The following is a 20,817-nucleotide window of genomic DNA, read 5'->3' as shown; positions in this document are numbered from 1 at the left end:
TTCCACATGCAGTCAGCTGGGAAACCTTGGCCTTATCATTGCCCTGATAAAGCTGTTCTGACCAAGCAGTAATACCAGGGTTCTCTCAGCCTCACCTCCCTCACAGGGGGTCCCTTGTGGGGAGAGGGATGGCAAGTGTAAGCCACTTTGAGACTCCCAGTAGAGAAAAACAGCATATATCAACCAACTCTTCTTCTTCTTCAAGACTGAACCTAATTATTAGGTTAAAGGGTTAAAGTGTGCCTAAATTGCTGAATGGCTTTTGCCTGTTCCATGGACTTCCTTGCACCATTGGGTGTAAAACTACAACCGTCTAGCAACCAGAACCAACACCACCACTGTCAAAGAAAAAAAAAATATGGAGTCTTTGCAACTATGGTGTTTCAAAATGAATTACTTCATATTACAGCTCACTGGAAATGCAAAAGAATAAGCTACATTTGCCTAGTATAATTCAGATGACTGCTTGGATTAAGTAAAACATATGTAGTGAATTGTATAAAAATGTGAAAAATAGATTTATTCCTTTATTAATGTCTTATATCACCAAAATGATCATGGGTCAAAGCATTATTAACATTAGTTATTGGTAGGGCAATTTATTAGCTTTCCAACAGGGCTTTAAAATTGGAATTAGTAATTTGGTTCAACAGTTATAGCTCAAATAAAAATGGTAGGGAACATTTGTTTCAGCCACCTGGTGACATCATACAAAATTAAGCTACCAATCAAGATGGGTTATCACATCAAATCAAAGTATAATACCCGTATTTGCCGGCATATAAGACGACTGGGCGTATAAGACGACCCCCCAACATTTCCACTCAAAATACAGTACTATGGGCAGCTATGTCTATCCCAACTGAAGTGCACCCGGCCTATAAGACGACCCTCCCACTTGGAGGCATGTTTTTCAGGGGGGGGAAGTAGTCTTATACGCCAGCAAATACAGTATATAAAAAACCATAGAGCAGTTTTTCTACCTTACCTGATACCAATATCTGGTCTGTCCCATGGACTAAAAGGCACCTCTTACTAGAGAATTGGTCCTCTACTTGAGGAAGGAAGCCAGATAGACCAGGGGTAGTCAAACTGCGGCCCTCCAGATGTCCATAGACTACAATTCCCAGGAGCCCCTGCCAGCTTTTGCTGGCAGGGGCTCCTGGGAATTGTAGTCCATGGACATCTGGAGGGCCGCAGTTTGACTACCCCTGAGGTAGACTTTGGATGGATCCAGCAAGACAATTAAAAAAAAAAAACATTCTTAAGTTTAACAAGTATACTCTGGTATCATTTTTGGTTTTCCGTAAAGTTTTATCTTGAGGAGCAGCCATTCCCTAAATGTACCTACATATTTTTGTGTTTCTGTCCACCATTTTAGAACTGTGCTTTCCTGCTGTTGCTATTGACGATTGGTTTGCATTGTGTACAGGTTTTATACGAAGTCTATATACTTCTAATATAAAATGCAGAAACTTTACAGGGATGGTGTAGTGTGAGGAAACCCATATAAAGAACCATGGATTCAATTCACGTGACAGAGAAGCAACTTTGAATCAAGAATTCTTGGGTTCTAAACAACAGAGATGGGGGGGGGGGGGGAATTAAGGTTTTCTCTAGTTTGATAGGGATACATATCCTTTCACCTTCCTAGAACTTCTTTTTCCCCAGTCGAAATCAATTTCAAATCCTAACCAGTTTGTGGTGTTTCATTTGCAGTCATTGTGGTGTTGTTTGTAACCCTGAGGAGACACAAGAATGAGCCTCTGATTATCAAGGACGATGAGGACGTGAGAGAAAACATAATCCGGTATGACGATGAAGGAGGTGGCGAAGAAGACACCGAAGCCTTTGACATTGCAACCTTGCAAAACCCCGATGGAATAAATGGATTTTTGCCCCGCAAGGATATTAAACCCGATCTTCAATTTATGCCCAGACAGGGACTGGCCCCTGTCCCTAACGGGGTTGATGTTGACGAATTCATCAACGTCAGGCTTCATGAAGCCGATAATGACCCTACAGCTCCTCCGTATGACTCAATCCAGATTTATGGGTACGAGGGGAGAGGCTCAGTCGCGGGATCCCTAAGCTCCTTAGAGTCGTCAACCTCAGACTCAGATCAGAATTTTGACTACCTCAGTGAATGGGGCCCCCGTTTTAAAAGACTCGGAGAACTTTACTCAGTCGGAGAAAGCGACAAGGAAACTTGACAGTGGATTACAAACTTTTTTTTTTTCACTCTTGACTTAAACACTCATGTAATATTCTAGGGCCACTGCTGTTAGTTTTGACTAATGTGGCTTTTGTTTTAGGGGCAAGTTTAGCATCGGTCATCTATAAAATCAACTACATTGTAATGTTGAACCAAAAAAAAAAAAAAAGTGCATAACTCAAAAGTATATGTTAGGAGGTCCGAGTCTTGTGGAGTGTGAAGTGAAGTACGTAGAGTGTCTAGAAGTCTTTGGATATTCTATATTCACATGACCACTCTGAAGAAAGGGGTTTGGATCTTTGATAGTTTTCAGAGAAGTAAAAGGGAAAGATACTTTTTTTTTTCTACTGAACAGGCTTGTGTGATTTTTTTGCTGAAGAAGAATCCGTTCGAAAGGACTTTGAAGCGCTAATGGTTCATTCCCATGTTGCCAATGAAGATCCCTCTTTAAAAAATGTTAAAGCAATATCTGGTCTTCTGTGCAATGCTGATTTTTTTTTTTTTTAAGAGCATTGGTAAAGTCCCTCTTGGCCTCAACTGTGCAGTGACCATAGATTGTACATAAAGTAATGGTTGGCCACCAAACTACAGACTGAATATCATCTTTAAATATTGTGTCAAGCCTTAAAATATTCACATGTTCTTAATCCATTCCAGTGATGGGATTCCAAATCCACGGTTGTGTCAAAGTTCACGAGCGGGGAAGGGCATTGAAAGTTCCCTCCTTTTAACAAAAATGGATTGTTTTCTAGAAGAATCTCTCCCATCACCTATTTCATCTCCAGTCAAGGGGGAGGAAAAAAAAAATCCGAGAAGGGATGGACTTGCATATATTATACAGAATCTGATTTTATTGCTAAAGAACAAAATTTATTTGTTTAATCCTTGAAATAAATATTTTATTGATGTCCATTAACTGCTTTTATTTATTAAGATTGGTTATAGAGAAGAGCTTAGGGGTGGGGGGGGAAGAAGTCTAAATGATATCCATTCATTTGTTTTCTATATATAATGAATGTTTAATAAACTGTACAGTTTGGAAACAAGACTTGAGCTACAAGCTGTCCATTAGCGTAGTGGTTATATCGGAATGTTAGCAGGGTGAAAGAGTTCCCAGAGGAAAACAGCAACCATTCTGGACCGTTTTATACTCTGTTCATCGATCTAGTATCTGGTGTTTCGATACAAGCACAATCGCCTAGAAACAACTGGGGTCATGTGAATATTTAAAAAGAAATCTCTAAATTTTGAAAACACCGTCCATTTCGCCCTCAAAATCAAACCTGCTTCTAGTTCACTGTATTAAAAGGGGGGTGGGGGAAACAGGCGTGTACATAATTTTCTTGCTTCTGTTTTTAGCCTTTCTTTTTGATAATCGTCATGGTTATGCACAGGGACCTCCCTCACAGAAAAAGCAGCACTTAAAAGCTGTCGGCACCTTCTGTTTGTAACTCGCCATTTAGGAGTAGCAATTGTATAATAATAATAAAAAAGAAACCCTGAGTATTACATGAAAATCATTTTTATTCCCTGCCACATTGTTTTGGTTTTGATGCTCTTGTTTTGTTTATTTACTCCATGTATTGTATTCAGGAAAAACGGGGGGGAAACAAAAAAAAAATCCTGTATTGTTTCCTATTTTGTGGAAATATATTTTTATAAATACCTTCTTTGTGATCACGGCTTCTTTCCGTTCTCACCGCATCCGACAGATCCTGAATCTGACTGCACAGAATAGGGGTTTGATCTCCGGAATGGTTTTTGCAGTGAATTGTGGGATGTGCCTAGACAAGCAATGCATTGGATAGGAATTGCACTAGCAAATGGCGAGGCAAAGCAGAAATGGAAAGGATATAACCCAGTGGCATTGGACCTCGGTCTTAGTGTATCACAGAAGGGACTACATTCATTCACTGTGAACTGATTGTGGAGAACTTGGTAGAAGAAGAGTTATATCCCATTTTTCACCGCCCGAAGAAGTCTCAAAATGACTTTCTCTCCCCACAACAGACACCGTGTGAGGTAGGTGGGGCTGAGAGAACTCTGACACAATTGCTTAGTGAGAATGGCTTCTAACAGGTCTGTGACTAGCCCAAGTTGCAAAGCATCAAATGTTCGGTCTTCCAAAATATACTGTGCAATCCTAAGAACACTTTCCTGGCAGGAAACCCAGTTGAATAGACCCAAGGAGAATTCTGGGTGGACCTTCTTAGACCGGCTCTGACAGTTTCCTGCAAAATGGAAAATGCACATAGGATTCTTCTCATACCCTATGCAGACATTGTATTCTATGCAAGACATTGTGAGCCCAGAAACAGAGGAGGATTGTGGGTCAGTCCCCGACATCTCCAGTTGCAGATTGTAGACAGCCACTGCCGGTCAAGGTAAAAGGCACTTAATGAGATGAAGCAGTGACTTGTTTCAGCATAAAATAAATGGGCATGTACAAGGCAGGTATCATTAAGAGTTAATAGTCAATTGCCCAAGCCTTTTCCCCTACCAAGTAGACAATGCAACTCTATGCAGAGTCACGATGCCTCTTAATTTCAATGAGTTTAGACTGGAATAACTGAGCTCTGAGCTGGATGGCCCAGACTAGACCAATCTTATCAGATCCCAGAAGCTAAGTGGGGCTGACCCTTATCAGTACATGGAAAGAAGACCACTAAGGAAGGCCAGAGTTTGTTATCTACCATCAGGGAATGGCAAGCCACCTCTGTTTGCCTCTTGCCAGTGGATAAGGTGATTGCCCCCATCCTAATAATTCACAACTAGATGGTCTTGAACATGCAGCATAACTGAGTTACAAATTATTACAATAGTGCAGCCTTTCTCAACTTTTCTCATGGATTTACCATTGAGAAATCCATGAAACATTCATCACATTTTGAGAAAACCCAGAAGTTACACAATCATATAGAATACGCCCCCCCCCCCATCTCACCCCCTCCAGGCCCATCACTGGCCATTTTGGGAGGGGGGTTTACATGACCATATATGGTCACCCTATAAATGTTTAACAATTTTTAAAAAATATATAACAAATTAATGAATTTGTTATATATTTTTAAAAAATATATAAGGAGTTATAAAGAAAAGGAGTTATACTCCTTCAGGAAATCCTTCTAGGGCTGTCAAGAAACCCTGGTTAAGAAAGCATGCAGTTGGGGAACAGCATTATTAGCTAACCTAAGCTTCTTTCCTCTTTAGAGCTGTCTTCCCTCCAGAGATGAGAATATCCCCCAAATGTAGAACTGTCTAATTTGTGGCACTGTTCTAGGACAAAACGGTGAGATTTTTGTTCATCACCACCAAGGAATTTCAGTCCAATAGCTCCAATGCATCTTCTATTCCACCCTTGTTGTGCCTAACAGGTTCCTTTGTCAAGAAACTCACAAACACCTGACCTCCTGATTGCCTTTTTGATTGAAAGTGCCATCAGAGACCCCAACAGCACACCCGGTAATAAGATATCCCCCCCGCACACACACACACTCATACACAATTCCATTGCCTGCTCGGTAGGAGTGCATGGCAGAAATCTCACTCAGTCAAAAAGATACTGATAAGCTCTATCTGCAGGCATTGCTTTAAATTGGGCATTTATACAGCCTTTACACACAAATGTGAATGAGCAAGACGTTGGAAAGTGTGGTGTGTTTGTGTGTGTGTGTGGGGGGGAGTAGTACAATAGAGAAGTCTGTTTATCATAGAAAGTACCGTTCTTTATGTTTCCTCCTAGCAAGCAGCGTTTAATGACAGACTGGCTGAAATCTGAAAATAATCTGAGTATGGGGGGGGGGAAGATTTGAGCTAGTGTTGTTGTTATATACATTTAAGGGGGGTTTAAGAATATTTATATGCTGTCTCCTCTAGAACTTGAAAGCATAAAGTGGGAGGGTTTAAAAAATCCAAATTAAATCAGAATAAGGATGAATTATTCTACTCATAAGTTCCTATCAGACGTGCAATAAATGCAGGGGGAAAAGTTCCAGCTAGTGTTGTCACTGAAATTAATGTGATGGTTCTTCCTTAGGCAAAACATATGGAGACGCCAAAAGAGTTTCAACAAGACTCATAAAATTCCTTAAGGGCTTTCTGTATATTCCAAATGGTTGCTGGGTTTTGTATAACATAAAACATCGGATTAATTCCAAGGAAAGAGCAAATGGTTTAAATAAAATGAGGATAGTATTGGGACATTTTCTTAACTTAACAGAATTTGCCCAGTTATAGAAGCACAATATAATTTCTTTATTGGATGGCATGGACCCTAGGATGTCCATTGCCTGCCTCTGCATCACGACCATAGAGTTCCTTGGAGGTCTCCCATCCAATTACTTGGCAGGGGTAACCCTATTTAGCTTCTGAGATCTGATGAAAACCAACGTGCCTTGGCTATCCAGGTTGGATTTCAATGGCTGTCTTATAGACGTTTTCTCCTGTGTAACTGCTGAATGTGTTTACAAAACATAATGCTATTGCGATGCAAACGAGAAGCCAAGAGGGAGCTATAAAAGAACAATCCCTTCAAGTTGGAATCATACCAGCAACCTAAGGATTTCCAAAGAATGTCTTAGCTTTCTATAGTCCTCTGCTCTACCAGCTCAGCGATCAAAATGACATTGTATGATGCCGAGTGCAGTAAATTAATCTCCCAAGAAGCATATTGCAAAATAGGAACACTTGCATCTATTCAAGTAGAGGCAGTTCTCATTCAGGATGCAGTCAAAAAAAAGAAGAGGAAGAAGCCTAATCTAAAGAGTACTTTCCCTTTCACAAATGGTCAGCTTGTTTGGCATCATGTGTGTGGGAGTATGAATGCATTGTATCTATGCAAGCCGCTTTGAGACTCCTTCTGGTAGAGAGAAGTGGCATAGAAGAACAAACTCTTCTTATTATTCATAGGAGAGACCTGTAGTGACCTGTGTCTCCATGGAAGGCCATGGGGAAGAGGGAGAAGACAAAGAGAGAGATGAGGGGTCAGAAGGTAGCTCCCAGGGGTCATAAAGGCAGCTCATTCAAGGAGATAACACACAGGTATTTGGGGAGTTTGGAGAGAATGCAATGACACCTTCAGGTAACCTTCTAGGCTGCCTCCTTTATCTGTATGGTTATTAACGGTAATGACTGGGGAAAGCACTGGCAAACCACCCCATATTGAATCTGCCATGAAAACGCTGGAGGGCGTCACCCCAAGGGTCAGACATGACTCAGTGCTTGCACAGGGGATACCTTTACCTTTTTACCCCTTCAGAAGACCAGAAGACTCTTTGGATAGGCCCTCAGGCTGTCCTGGATGGAGTGATGCCATAAGGAGGGAAGTGATGAGGTCACACTAAAAAGGACTAGTAACAGCAGTATTATGCCTACCATATATTCAAATTCAACATAAACCTCCATTGGGAGAGCGGCTACAGTAGTTAGCCATCGTGCAGCACAGCCCACTAAGTGTGAAGTTTAGAGGGGGATGATGATGATGATGATGATGATGATGATGCATTTTATTTACAGCCCACCCTTGCCTGAGGGTTCAGGGCAGGTAACAACATATTTAAAACAATAAAATAATACTGTGGAATCAATAAACATTTTTTTAAAAAATTAAAAGCATTAAAAATATTTAGAGGGGATATTTACATCAATTCCACTTGCAAGTATTTGCTGTGAGTTGTCCCACCTATTTTGAACCATGTTGGTCACTGGTGGGGCTGTGCAGGAATTGCAGATGCTCCCTTCAATGTGCCAGGGAAGAAGATCCCATAATTAGCTAGTGTAGCTAGGTTTGTTGGGAAGAGGACACCCTTTGTTTCAAGGACACTCTTGGTTTCATGAGTGGCCCATGCAGAGAGAGAGAGAGAGAGAGAGAGAGAGAGAGGGGGGGGGGGAAGGTTAATGGACTGGGATAAATAAAGCCAATGGTAATACCAGCCAGATCTGGAGCCCCAGTGGATTTGCCCACAATGCTGGTACCTTTTTGACGGTTACCAGGCCCCACCTGACCACCAAAGGGAATGGGGGACATAGAGTTTCCAGATACAAGTTAGAAAATTCCTGGAGATTTGGTGATGGGAGCTTGGGGAGGATAAGGATCTCAGTGGCATTCAATGCCACCCTCTGAAGCATTCATTTTCCCATGAGAACTGATTGCTTTAGTCTGGAGCTGAGTTGTAATTCTGGGGACTCCCAGGTCCCACCATGAGGCTGGTATCCCTAGTGATCAGCAACCTGCGCCTCAAACATGTGCTTGGAGCTTTTGTTCTAAAGATCAGCCAAGACCCAAAACCCTTACAAGGGTGCTTTGGGCCATTGGGAGTTAAGGGTTTGATTTGCTATTATGATGTTTCCTATTATAATGTATAGAATTTCTTCCTGACACCCATCCACCTTTTGCCTTCTTATGCTAAGCTTCAAGCACTGTTTCTGTGGGTAAGGCTGTCAAGTTGCAACTTGATTTATGGCAAGGAGCTTTCAATGCAACTGAGAAGCTGGGGTAGCTTTGCATCGCCTTCCTGTGTAGAGTCCTGGGACAGCCAAGTCAGGGTTACACTTAAAATGCCATCATATCTCAAATGGCTTATCGTGACCACAGCAAGGGGCTTTCAAGGCAAGTGAGAAGTACAGTAGAGGTGGTTTGTCATTGCCTTTCTCTGCAGCGTTTTCCTTGGTGGTTCCCCACTGAAGTTCCAGCCCTGCTTAATGTCCACAATCTGATGAGACTGGGCTCCACGAAGCTGCCTGTACTAAGCATATTTACTCAGCTGCGCTTACGTACTCAGGCTTCTGTTAGACCATAGTTATTTTTACTTCTTTAAAAAAAAAAAAAGTTCTGCTGATTTTAACTGAAGTCTGGCTTGCCAATTTAATGCCTTAAATTGTATGTGCACAATTCTTGCTTGATGCTTTAAATTGTATGTGCACATTTCCTGCTGAATACTTTTAATTGCATCTGCACATTTCCTGTTTAATGCTTTAAATGGTATGTGCACATTTCCTGCTGAATACTTTTACTTGCATGTGCATATTTCCTGTTTAGTGCTTTTAATTGTATGTTCATGTTTCCTGTCTTTATAGTGTTGTTGTTTTGTTTTTTTGCTAACTTTACATTTAACTTTTCCTATTTTGGGTGCTGCAAATGTAGGTGCCCCTCAGCCTTTGGAACTTAAATTGTTGCCTTCATAACTGCTTGGTTTAGTAGGTAGGGTTAGGGTTAGAAAAGCAAATCAAAAACCTGAAGAATCCACACCAAGCTTAAAATCTATTAAATGAAACGGATAGCGAGATCTGTTAGCCAGCCACTAAAGCTAAATGCACTCGTTGGTATTATACCAGCCGGGTGGAAAGAAGGAGGACAGAACTTCTCCCCAGTGTATTAATTTTCCATCTAGAAGAGCCTTCAGTAATGGCAAAATGCCCTACTAAAAAAAAATTGAAGCTTTGTAGGAAGAAGCGAAAAAGAGCTTTCTCCATGATCCAACTCAGCTTTCGTAATACGCCAGGTATCATTAGCCTGCTGTAGATGGAACGGGGGAAAGAGTCTTCCCATAGCCCCAGCCGGATAAGTGAGACTGGTATTATTTCTCCATTTGTACACTATTTGTGCATGATGATATTCTGGCTTTGTGGAAGGTGGAAACCCATTTAGCTAGCTGCATAATTCACTGTGATGGGTTTTGTAATCACACCGCCAAAATGAGCCGAGACGTTCTATTATGTGAGCCTGATAGAGACTGGAATGCCAGAGAGCCGGCCTTCCTCCAAATACCAGCACGGGCTTTCTCAATGAGAAATTATTTTGAGAGAGAATGAAATAGGAAAAAAAAAGTGTCGACAGTTGCTTTTGTGGGACTGCAACTAAGACGTCTCCCAAACAGCTTAATAAAAGCAAGCAGGGCCATTCAGCGCCTGGCAGAAGCCGGGGTGGGGGGGGGGGGATGTGCTCATTAACATTGTGGCAATTCCACTCCTAAAGCTGCTTCTTCAAGTGAGGCTAAAAAAAATCCCTCCTTTTTTTTGTCTTCAGTGCGTTTTGGGGGGAGTATAACTCTGGGAATACAACTAATGTGTCCCAGGATGTAGAAAACAGCCATTAAGAAAGGGTCTGGGGGGAGTTGGATGCTTGAACTGTGGCTATTTCGTTTGAGTGACTGTCAAGTGTTGCCGTGAATGCGTGCGGTCTGAAAGATATGCAAAAAAGCCAGCTTAAAGTCCCTTGATGCATGAACAGCTGCACATTGATTGTGGCAAAGCCTAGCCATGAGCAATGCAACATAGTAAGCCCTTCACTCAGCAAGTTTCTTCATCTCAGCTTATTTATTTATTTATTCTTTATTTTTCTATTTATATACCGCCGCGCTCCATTTGGACTCGTGGCGGGTTATGATAAAATGATAAAAACCAGTCCGATCCCCTAAAACCTCTTGAAAATATAACAATAAATATTGACTTGATATTTCATGGTTTCACTGATCAAAGCTTCTACCACTTTGGCTGCTATTCACCAGGAAGTGAATAAAACCAGTCGCCCATTTTTTTTTCCTTCCCTACCTCCCGTTCTTTTCAGTTCTAATAAAAATTTATACATCAGGGAGGGTCCAACCCTTTCCAACTGTGACTTACCTTTACTGGGTTGGATCTTGCCATGTTTTCTGCTCCATTCCACTTGATTTTGTTTTTTGTGTATTCTAGGGGTCAAAAGAGCCTCTTGTGGCACAGAGTGGTAAGGCAGCAGACATGCAGTCTTAAAGCTTTGTCCATGAGGCTGGGAGTTCAATCCCAGCAGCCGGCTCAAGGTTGACTTAACCTTCCATCCTTCCAAGGTTGGTAAAATGAGGGGGTAAACGGTAATGACTGGGGAAGGCACTGGCAAACCACCCCGTATTGAATCTGCCATGAAAACGCTAGAGGGCATCACCCCAAGGGTCAGACATGACTCGGTGCTTGCACAAGGAATACCTTTACCTTTAGGGGTCAAAAGGGGACCACCTTGTCTCTTTTGCCAGTGGAATAACTCAACAAAATCCATTGGCAGAATCCAACCCATTGGGGCATTCCAAATACAGATTTTTCAGTCTTTTTGTTTAGTTAGACCCTTGGTAAAAGCTCAGCCACAGAACTGTCCTTTTTTCTCCCCCTCTCTTTTATTTCTCAGTGCTGTATTGGAGTCTGACATCCAAAGCAGTAAAGGGCAAGTCCTGCCTTTGGGGAAACGGAACGTGACCAGACCTTTGTACTTCCATTGTTCCGCATGAATCACAAGAGAACTGGATTCTGGCTGCAGCTTTGACATGCAAAAGCGTTCTTTCTCCAGAGAGACTCTGAAATTTCCCATGCAGCTGTGATAAAGACCCCCCATTATGCATCGCCAAATGTTAAACAGTTTTCACTTCCATTCAGAAATTCCACTTCTGCTGTTTGCTAGTGTGGGATAGGCCATCTCTAGAGAAGAGCCCAGACATTGTTTCCTCTCTATTGTAAAAAAAATGGAAGTGTAAAAATGCACAACCCTCAGGATTGTAGAGTTCATTGACCTTCAACATCTACAGTTTTTATTTAAAAACTGCCATTTCCTTGCATCATTCATTGCCTCATTCCTGATTGGGATATAAGGACTCAAGAGGCCTCCATCCAACTCATATCTGATTAGGGGAGCCTTGGCTCTTGAAGGTTAAAAACTTGAAAATCTTGTTGGTCTCTAAGAGGCTCCTGGACTCAAATACAGCTGTTCCTTCTTTTCCTGGATCCCCCAGAGTACATTTTGCCAAGTTATTTTTATCTTTGTGTATTCTCTGTGGGGTTTGTCCCCCTGTTGCTTCAAACAACTTAAACTTTATTTTTGTTTGTAATGTGACAAAAACTTTCATGACCCAGATTCAAACGCATATGTGAAAGGTGTGTGTGTTCTGAGAAATACTAGCCAAATAAGATAAGAATTTTGTGTCTATAAAACTCTACAGAGTCGTGGGTGACTCCTGCATGAACTGGGTGGGACTTACTTCCAAACAGACCCGCATAACACTGGGCTGCATCTCCTTGATGACAGAGTTTAAATAAGCAAAGGGACAGTGAAGCATTAGCTGCTTAAAGAATAACATAATTTTATTGAGAATTGAAATAACTTTGTAAAGAAGAGAGGAGAGAGAGAGAGTCCTAGCAGTCTAACTGACTAGCTGTTGTTCTTTTGAAGGCAATCAGGGAGGGAGGGTTCTCAAAGGATCCCGAAGTCACCATACAGGGGATTATTTGGAAAATTCCAGGAAGTTCCTAATCTAACTATGCTCACTATACATATATAAGCCCCTCTGATGCCCCCTGTAGGATATTCCTGACATGCTGTTGAGTCGTACACACTACAGATTTTGCATATTCAAAGACTTCTTTCCTCTCATGCTTCCGAAGACATAGCATACCTGTCTTATTTTGTCGATTTAATTTCATCTCAAGGTGGTGGGTGGAGGGTGCAACAGAAGTAAATTTTAAACATATAGTGGGAGTGAAGAGTGAAAGAGCGAGTAAAGCCAACACTGTGGTGGCAACTGCTGCTAAAAATATCTACCAAGAAGGATTCTCACACCTTATGTGGATCATAAGGGATGAGAATCCTTGTCTCCAGCCCTCCCACCCCTCAGATACACCACCCATACTAACTCACCCCTACTCCCCACTCACTTTCCTGCCATGTCTTTGGGTCTCGGAAGACGATATAGGCTAGATATCAGGAAAAAAAAATTCACAGTCAGAGTAGTTCAGCAGTGGAATAGGCTGCCTAAGGAGGTGGTGAGCTCCGCCTCATTGGCAGTCTTCAAGCAAAGGTTGGATGCACACTTTTCTTGGATGCTTTAGGATGCTTTGGGCTGATCCTGCATTGAGCAGGGGGTTGGACTAGATGGCCTGTATGGCCCCTTCCAACTCTATGATTCTGTGATTCTATGATTCTATGACTGGCGGCTGCAGCTCCTGAGCAGCAAGCCCCAACACTGAGGTTCACTCATCTCTCGGGTGCCTCTGCCACCACTGAGCACCTTCTGAGGCAGCAGTGACCTCATAAGACTAGCACCGATGCCAGCACCAGAGCAACAAGTGTACCTCAGCGTTGGGCCTTGCTGCTCTGGTGCCACTGCAGGACATCTGCTGGTGCGCTCCCTGAGGTGGGACAATGGACATCATGTCCGTTATCATTTCCAGTATATGGACCGCGCCAGTAGATGTTCCACATCAACAGTGTTCTTTCAATTGGCCCAAACAATCAGATCTTCAGTGGTCAATTACAAGCCCTGGTGGTCAGGAACCAAACCTGGTCCCACTCATTTTCTAAATGGAGACCATCAAGTCTCCAGAAAAGTAATTGTCCGATGCCATAGTGCCCTCAAACACTATGTTTGCCATCTGAGTTTTCAATATTTAGAGTTTCTAGGGATAAGAGATCAATTGCTAACAGAAGGGTCCATCAACTGTGACTCTTGGTGTCACAGGTGGAGGGGCCATTTGGTGGAACTCTTTCTCTAAATCTCCAGGGAACTGAGAGAAGCACCACTCCTATATCACCACAGGGAATATTTCAACACATGCCTCCTATGCATCACATATCTCAGACAGCATTCAGTCTCCTATAAAACTGGGTGTCTGGTATTGCAGGTATGACAAAGGGTAGTTCAAAGTGGCTGAAATAGGTGCCTCAAAGGGGCACCTATTTACGAAGAAATGCTCCTGGGTTGTAAAAGGCAGTATGGCTTTGGATTTATGGCTCAACGTAGGGCCATGTTTTACAAATGACACCAAAGAGAATCTGGGGCTTCCCCTCTATAATAAAATGTGAAATTGCATGGCATTAATAACATCTTAAAGAGCAGCCCAAGATGGGGCTTGAGAGAAAAAAAGCAAAATAGACTTCTGCTGCAGCAAAAAGAACAGCCTTTTCAAGCTCCTTGACAACAAACAAAAATATGACCGGGGAGTGGGGATACACTGGTTACAAATACCAGGATTTTTTTTTCCGTTTTGTATTTTCTTATTGCTTTTCAATCATATTCAAACTGATACAGGAATGATACTTCTCACGCTGGCAAGAAACATTCATGATTTTGAAATTATTTCCCCAGGAATCTGGGATTCTTCAACAACTTCTTGTAATCATAAAGTACGATATGAGGACATCCATAAATGGGAGATGATTTTTGAAAAAAAATAATTAAATGTCACTGTGAAAGGTTTAAATGATATATTTCTTCCTCTTTTCCAGCTCCATGGAGGAAACTTAGATCCTCAATAACCCTTTTTTTCCATTCTATTCCCCATTGAACCTCCTCTCCTCAAACTCCTCTCCTCTCAAGAAGTTCCCAAGATAAAGTCCCAAACTCCAATCCAAATTGAGGACATTCCGTGTTGCAACTGGCTTTTAAAAATGTGGGCCATATCCATAATGTGATCTTCCAGTATCTTAACTGGATGATGTGGGAACACAGTTGTTTAAGAAGAAGAAGAGTTGGTTCTTATATGCCGCTTTTCCCTACCTGAAGGAGGCTCAAAGCGGCTTACAGTCGCCTTCCCATTCCTCTCCCCACGACAGACACCCTGTGAGGGAGGGGAGGCTGAGAGAGCCCTGCTATTCCTGTCCAGTCAGAGCAGTTTTATCAGTGCCGTGGCGAGCCCAAGGTCACCCAGCTGGTTGCATGTGGAGGAGTGCAGAATCGAACCCGGCATGCCAGATTAGAAGTCTGCACTCCTAACCACGACACCAAACTGGCTCTTTTAAGTCTTACTGGTACAAGAATTGGCTACTTAATTCCACACACACACACACACACACACACACCAATCAAAATTTCTGACTCTTCAGATTCATTTTGTGCAGCAGTTGGAGCTTGCTCCAGCTTGTTTTAATATTGGCATGACTTTGAAGAAGAAAAAAAAGGCCGTGACTAAAAAAAATTCCTAATTCATGGAAATAAGAAACTTCATCTGCCGAATTCACATCCCCTATTAGGAACTGGTGCCATATGTATGTGAGTACATCCTTAGCAACACAACCAATGAGAGTGGTGTTTGAATTTATCGTGTCTCTGAAAATAAATTAAAATGGAACATTCATGTCAATTAATGTCTGGAGCCTGTCTCATCAACAAAGAGACATATGACCCAGTTTGCCCTTGAAGTGACTTGAGGGTACACAAAGGCACTATGACTTATTAAGGAAAGTACTTATCTGAGCGGTTTAGAAAATTGAGTACCATGGTACAAGGAGCGCTGTCTTAATAAGAAAGTGAATAGGCTGTTCTTATATGTACACAGATCTGGCAGACAGAGAAAGTAAGATTGAACTGAAAATATTTCTTTTGGTTGTGTGACCTGGATAGTCCAGGCATTGGTCTCACAAGCACCTATTGTGCCAAGCCCTGGGTCTGCAGTGTCCAATTCTGAGCTGCTTGTGACCAGTGGGCCTACTACTGCACCATCCTTTGCCCACTGGGGTGGGTTTCAAGGGTGTAGGCCAGTTGGGGTACATGCTCCCACCACCCATAGAGGTTTGATGGTGACACCCCATCAATGATGGGGCCCTGGACATGTGCCCTGGCCTCAATACCCTAGAATCACTGTTGCTTCCAGTGTTGCTATTACCTTAGGAATTAATCCCTGTAACATGGAGATCAGTTACAATTTTGGGACATCTTCAGGCTCTTCTTTGGGATTGGTAAAGCTAGCTTCTGTTACCAAAAATGCACACATTTCCAGGACACATGTATATTTATACAGTGGAGAATTGCTTTGCGAGACGCTGGTAACATAGCGAATGGATTGTTTGCCAATGTTTACAAAGTAATTGCACCCTTTAGAACTCAAGGTAGACAACAAGTAGCAATAGTAAAATAAGGAACAATCTTTACTTGAAAGAAAATAATAAAAAGAAATAGACAAACATACTAACAGACAATTGGATAGGAAATTCAAAGGGAGAAAAGGATCGCAATAAGTATATTTACCAGTCCTGAAGAGCAGAGAGACAGATGTATGACAAAACTAGCCAGCAGTATGAAGGGTCATCTGAATAGGTCCTGGATCTGAAGCACATTTTGGCTTGGCAAAGCTAGAGTTTTTATATCTTTTCAAGAGGAAAGGGTCATGCTTGGCTCATGGTGGGGGTGTGATAGGGGCATACACAAACATGACTCTGCCAGCCACTCAATCAGCAATACAATGCTGGGGGGAGGAAGGCAGGATGTGTCTCAGGTTGCAGCTGTCAAGTCTGTGGCTTAGAACAAGCTGGAGAGAAGCTGGACTCTGGCCCAACTGGGTCTTGGCAGACTTTAGAAGTATCTGGCTTGGGCATACTCCTGGACTATTGAGGCGTGCCACTGGTTGTTGGGGACAGTATGCCAATCTATTGAATGTGGTCCAACCATACATAACTTTTGAGAGAAAGCCATGCTTCTCTAAATGGTCATTTACATATATATTTCTAACACACCCACACATCCGTCCCATAAAGCTAAAAGAGAACACAAGACTATCTCAAAATATGTTCTTTTGACCCAGCCTTTATCCTGTGGCCTTTTTTAATGGTACCAGACCCCTTTGTTCTTTCACATACACATTGTTCATTCACCTAAATACTCCATCTGTCTCCTTCTATAACAAAGGCTATCAATCAAGCAGAACCCTGCAGATGTTTCCATGGCACTTTCATAATTAGGTTTCTTCACCAGAGGTTTAGATGGGCCCAATAAACACCTTTTGCAAAATGGTTTCAGACAGAAGAGTGCCCTGCATTGCCAGGCTGTGGGTACAGTACAACTTGTCAAATCTAGGAAGTTCATTCTCCATGGAATCAATCACACCTTTCCTGTTCTTCTTTGGGAAAATGGTCAAGTGGGACAGTTCTGAGCAATTGCCATTTGGGGGAGAGGGCACGTCTCCTTTCCACGAATCCATATTCCCATCTTTGAAACTCATTCTCCCTATATTTCATCCTGAGATGAAAAGTTGCACCATCTCACTGCGCAATCTATGCTTAATATGACTTGATACATCATATCTTTTTTCAGACTGTCTCAGTTACCTCTTGGATAATGCTGCTGACCTCACTAACAGTGCAATTCTAAGAACACTTTCCTTGGAATAAGCTAAATTGAATTCTCCTGAGCAGAATTCTAAAGTAGATGTGTTTGGATCACTCTTAAAGTAACACAGTTCCTCAAACCCTTGGCCAACACAATGTGTAATGCCTGTATCTATCTTGCATCTCATCCATCCAAGGAGTAAGCAGAGGATGGTGTCCTTGGCTCTCCTATCCATTTTATCTTCACAGATCCCTGGAGGTAGCTTAGTTGGGAGAGTACGACTGTCCCCAGATCACCCAGAAACCTTGATTGCAAAATGAGGATGTCAAGCTGGATCTCCCAGTCTAACCCTGACCCCCACTAGAAGAGTAATGCTCACCATCTCAGCCTACATAACTGGAACATACATTACGCAACTGGGATTGCTAGGAAAAAGATCTAGCCATGGCAGTGCATGCCCTGGAAACATCTAGATTAAATTACTACAATGTGTTCTATGTAGAGCTGCCTTAAAAGGCTGTCTGAAGCTACAGTTGATACAAAGTCCTTTAGCCAGTGTTGAGTGGAATGGGTCATAGGGGCCATATCATTCCAGTTTTGTTCTATCTACACTTAATTCAAGCTACTGATACTGACCTTTAAAGTCCATGAGACCAATATATCTGTGATGCACAGAAATTTCAAGAACCAAGACAATACTGGAGGATTTCTAATATCACAGTTCTTCTTCAGCTACAAGACTTAGTAATGTGGAACACTACATCCTGTGACAAGTATGGGGGATATGGAGAGTTCTGTTTGAAATAGACACACAACCTAAGAATGATCACCTACAATTAGTTTTTCTGGAGACCACAGACCAGGGATCCCCAACCTTATGGAGCTTGTGGGCATTTGGGGAACTTTTAGCGGGCAACACAACAGAATTCTTGCCAACGAGCCATGTCCAATCTCAAAATCTTGGGAAATTTCCTGTTGAGTGTGGTCATAAGTCTGAGGCAGCTTTTCATCAATGAGTGCTCCCTGAAGACACAAAAGTATTATTTCCTGGGCTTTTCTGAAGTTCCTTCTGCTTTAAATGGGGTGGCGAAAAGACAGGGTTGACTGCTTTGGAGAAGAGATGCTTTGAGAAGGAAGCACCAGGGAATACACTGGTGGGCAACAATGAACCCTTGAGTGCAGTGGGGGATCGCTATCATATAACTTGACTCTACGACAACTGTTAACAATACAAGAATACAACCCAAACGCTTTTGTTTAGATGAAGGTAGAATGTCAAATCAAAATCCATCCTATCCATTGAGAAACACCTACAACCCCTCCCCACAACACAAAAACTGTGAAACAGTAGTAATTGGTACTGACAAACCACAACTCCTACAACAACAGAGGCTGGCTGACAGAGGCTATGCATGTCGCCAGCATTCTAAGGAGGAAATTGCTGTGATGACCTGGAAATTGATTTGAATGTAATAGCTTTGCCATCAACCAAGGAGTCTCTGTAGAGATTTGCGATGATGCCTAGAGAGGAAAGGCACCAGTGGAAATCAGCCACCTTGTAGAGAGGGGTCAGCCCCTTCAGAAATGGAGGAAGTAAGTGAAATTACACTTCTGACATTGCTAAAGGGATGATAGATGGAGCATCTCTATTTGTATGCAGCTGTCTGACAAATCCCCAGGGTATTCTTCAAATCATCACTTTTGTGCTTTGCACCCCTCCTTTAGAATACAATGGGGCCATTTAAGTGCTCCACACCCCATCACACACACACACACACAACAAGAGTGTCAGTTTCTTTCTTCTTGGTTGAACACAAAGGAATTCAAACAATCTCTTCTTTTGGAGGAAACCATTCATACAAAAAACATAGATTCAGGTGGGTAGCCATGTTGATTTGAACCGATTTTTCCAGCTCTATTATAGTCTATGAGGACTACAGTCTCCATAGGCTCCATAGATTCTGGGCCTAATCCCCCATTCCTCCTCCAAATGCAGCCAGCTGGGTGACCTTGGGCTACTCACAGAGCTGTTCTCACAGAGCAGTTCTTATCAGTCCCACCTACCTCACTGGGTGTCTGTTGTAGGGAGAGGAAAGGAAGGCAACTGTAAGTGAAAAGTGGATATTAAAAACTTAGGTAGTGAAAAGTGGGTATAAAAACCAACTCTTCTTCCTCTTCTTCCAATCCCCTCCCCTATTATGGATTTTCTGCATACAGCATGCAAGTAGGCTTAAATTGTGACATACACACATATATAGACAGGCAGGCTGACACCAGAATCTCTGTCTTTTCTTCTTCCAAACAAGAGAAGAGGGAGAGTCACAAGCGTTCCTAAAAGGGTTACCACATTTCCAATAACTCCAAAACTGACAACTTTCAGAGTTTTAAAGGTCAACATTTGTATACCTCTCTCCCAAAATCGGGGACTCACCACCAACTCCAGACCGTTTGAGGCAATCTTTAATGAATTCGCTTCACTTGAAACCTCTCTTGGAGCAATCAATTCCTTCCTCTGAGAAGCTCAATCACCTGCTGACTGAATGCATTAATGATTAGTCCAATAAGACTGAAGTTTTCTTGCACTGTTCAGGAGCAGCACTTGGCCCTCATGAATAAGGCATGTGCCGAAATGGGTAGAAGACTGGCACAGAGTCTAGCTCATTAACAACAGCCTGATACCATTTTGGAAGCTACCTCATCAATAAGCGTCTGGGACAGTTTCGTGAGGGCTGGCAAATTATGGCAGCGTTTAGCATTTGGGGATTTGGGGGGGCTGCTGACAGGCAACATAATGGCCATTTTTTGTAATACAATCATAGAATCATAGAGTTGGAAGGGGCCATACAGGCCATCTAGTCCAACCCCCTGCTCAATGCAGGATCAGCCCTAAGCATCCTAAAGCATCCAAGAAAAGTGTGCATCCAACCTTTGCTTGAAGACTGCCAGTGAGGGGGAGCTCACCACCTCCTTAGGCAGCCCATTCCACTGCTGAACTACTCTGTGAAAAAATTTTTTCCTGATATCTAGCCTATATCATTGTACTTGTAGTTTAAACCCATTACTGCGTGTCCTTTCCTCTGCAGTCAATGGGAACAGCATCCTGCCCTCCTCCAAATGACAACCTTTCAAATACTTAAAGAGGGCTATCATGTCCCCTCTCAACCTCCTTTTCTCCAGGCTGAACATTCCCAAGTCCCTCAACCTATCTTCATAGGGCTTGGTCCCTTGGCCCCAGATCATCCTCGTTGCTCTCCTCTGTATCCTTTCAATTTTATCTACGTCCTTCTTGAAGTGAGGCCTCCAGAACTGCACACAGTACTCCAGGTGAGGTCTGACCAATGTCGTATATAATGGGACTATGACATCTTGTGATTTTGATGTGAATACGTATGTCAAGCTATCAGTCTGTTATTTATTGTTACCTCACATCCCTGGATTCCGTAACTGAGAGTACATTTTTGTTCTTTATCTGATGTTTCCTATTCTGGATTGTTTGTTGGGAATAACCAAATCTGGAACTCCCCAGTTTTTGTGCTACTTGGGGAGTAA

General features: G+C 42.4%; 1 protein-coding gene across 3 annotated transcripts in view; it reads left to right on the top strand.

Annotated features, from left to right (window-relative positions):
• Positions 1 to 20,817, top strand: part of CDH8 (cadherin 8) — a 282,681-nt gene that overhangs the window by 237,595 nt on the left and 24,269 nt on the right. Inside the window, exon 12 of one of the 3 annotated variants that reach the window (XM_077309851.1) lies at positions 1,720 to 3,881. The exons of 1 other annotated variant lie outside the window; for it this stretch is intronic. In XM_077309851.1, coding sequence (XP_077165966.1) covers positions 1,720 to 2,213 — 494 coding nt within the window. In that variant the 3' untranslated portion in view covers positions 2,214 to 3,881. Of the gene's footprint in view, positions 1 to 1,719; positions 3,882 to 20,817 lie in introns of those variants that run through there. One more of the 3 variants, XM_077309854.1, reaches the window with a different exon arrangement.

Source organism: Paroedura picta, chromosome 14 (assembly GCF_049243985.1).
Source record: "Paroedura picta isolate Pp20150507F chromosome 14, Ppicta_v3.0, whole genome shotgun sequence".
NCBI classification, from domain to species: Eukaryota; Metazoa; Chordata; class Lepidosauria; order Squamata; family Gekkonidae; genus Paroedura; species Paroedura picta.
The sequence above is the reverse complement of the archived record's forward strand: the minus strand, read 5'-3'. Positions and strand labels throughout refer to the sequence as shown.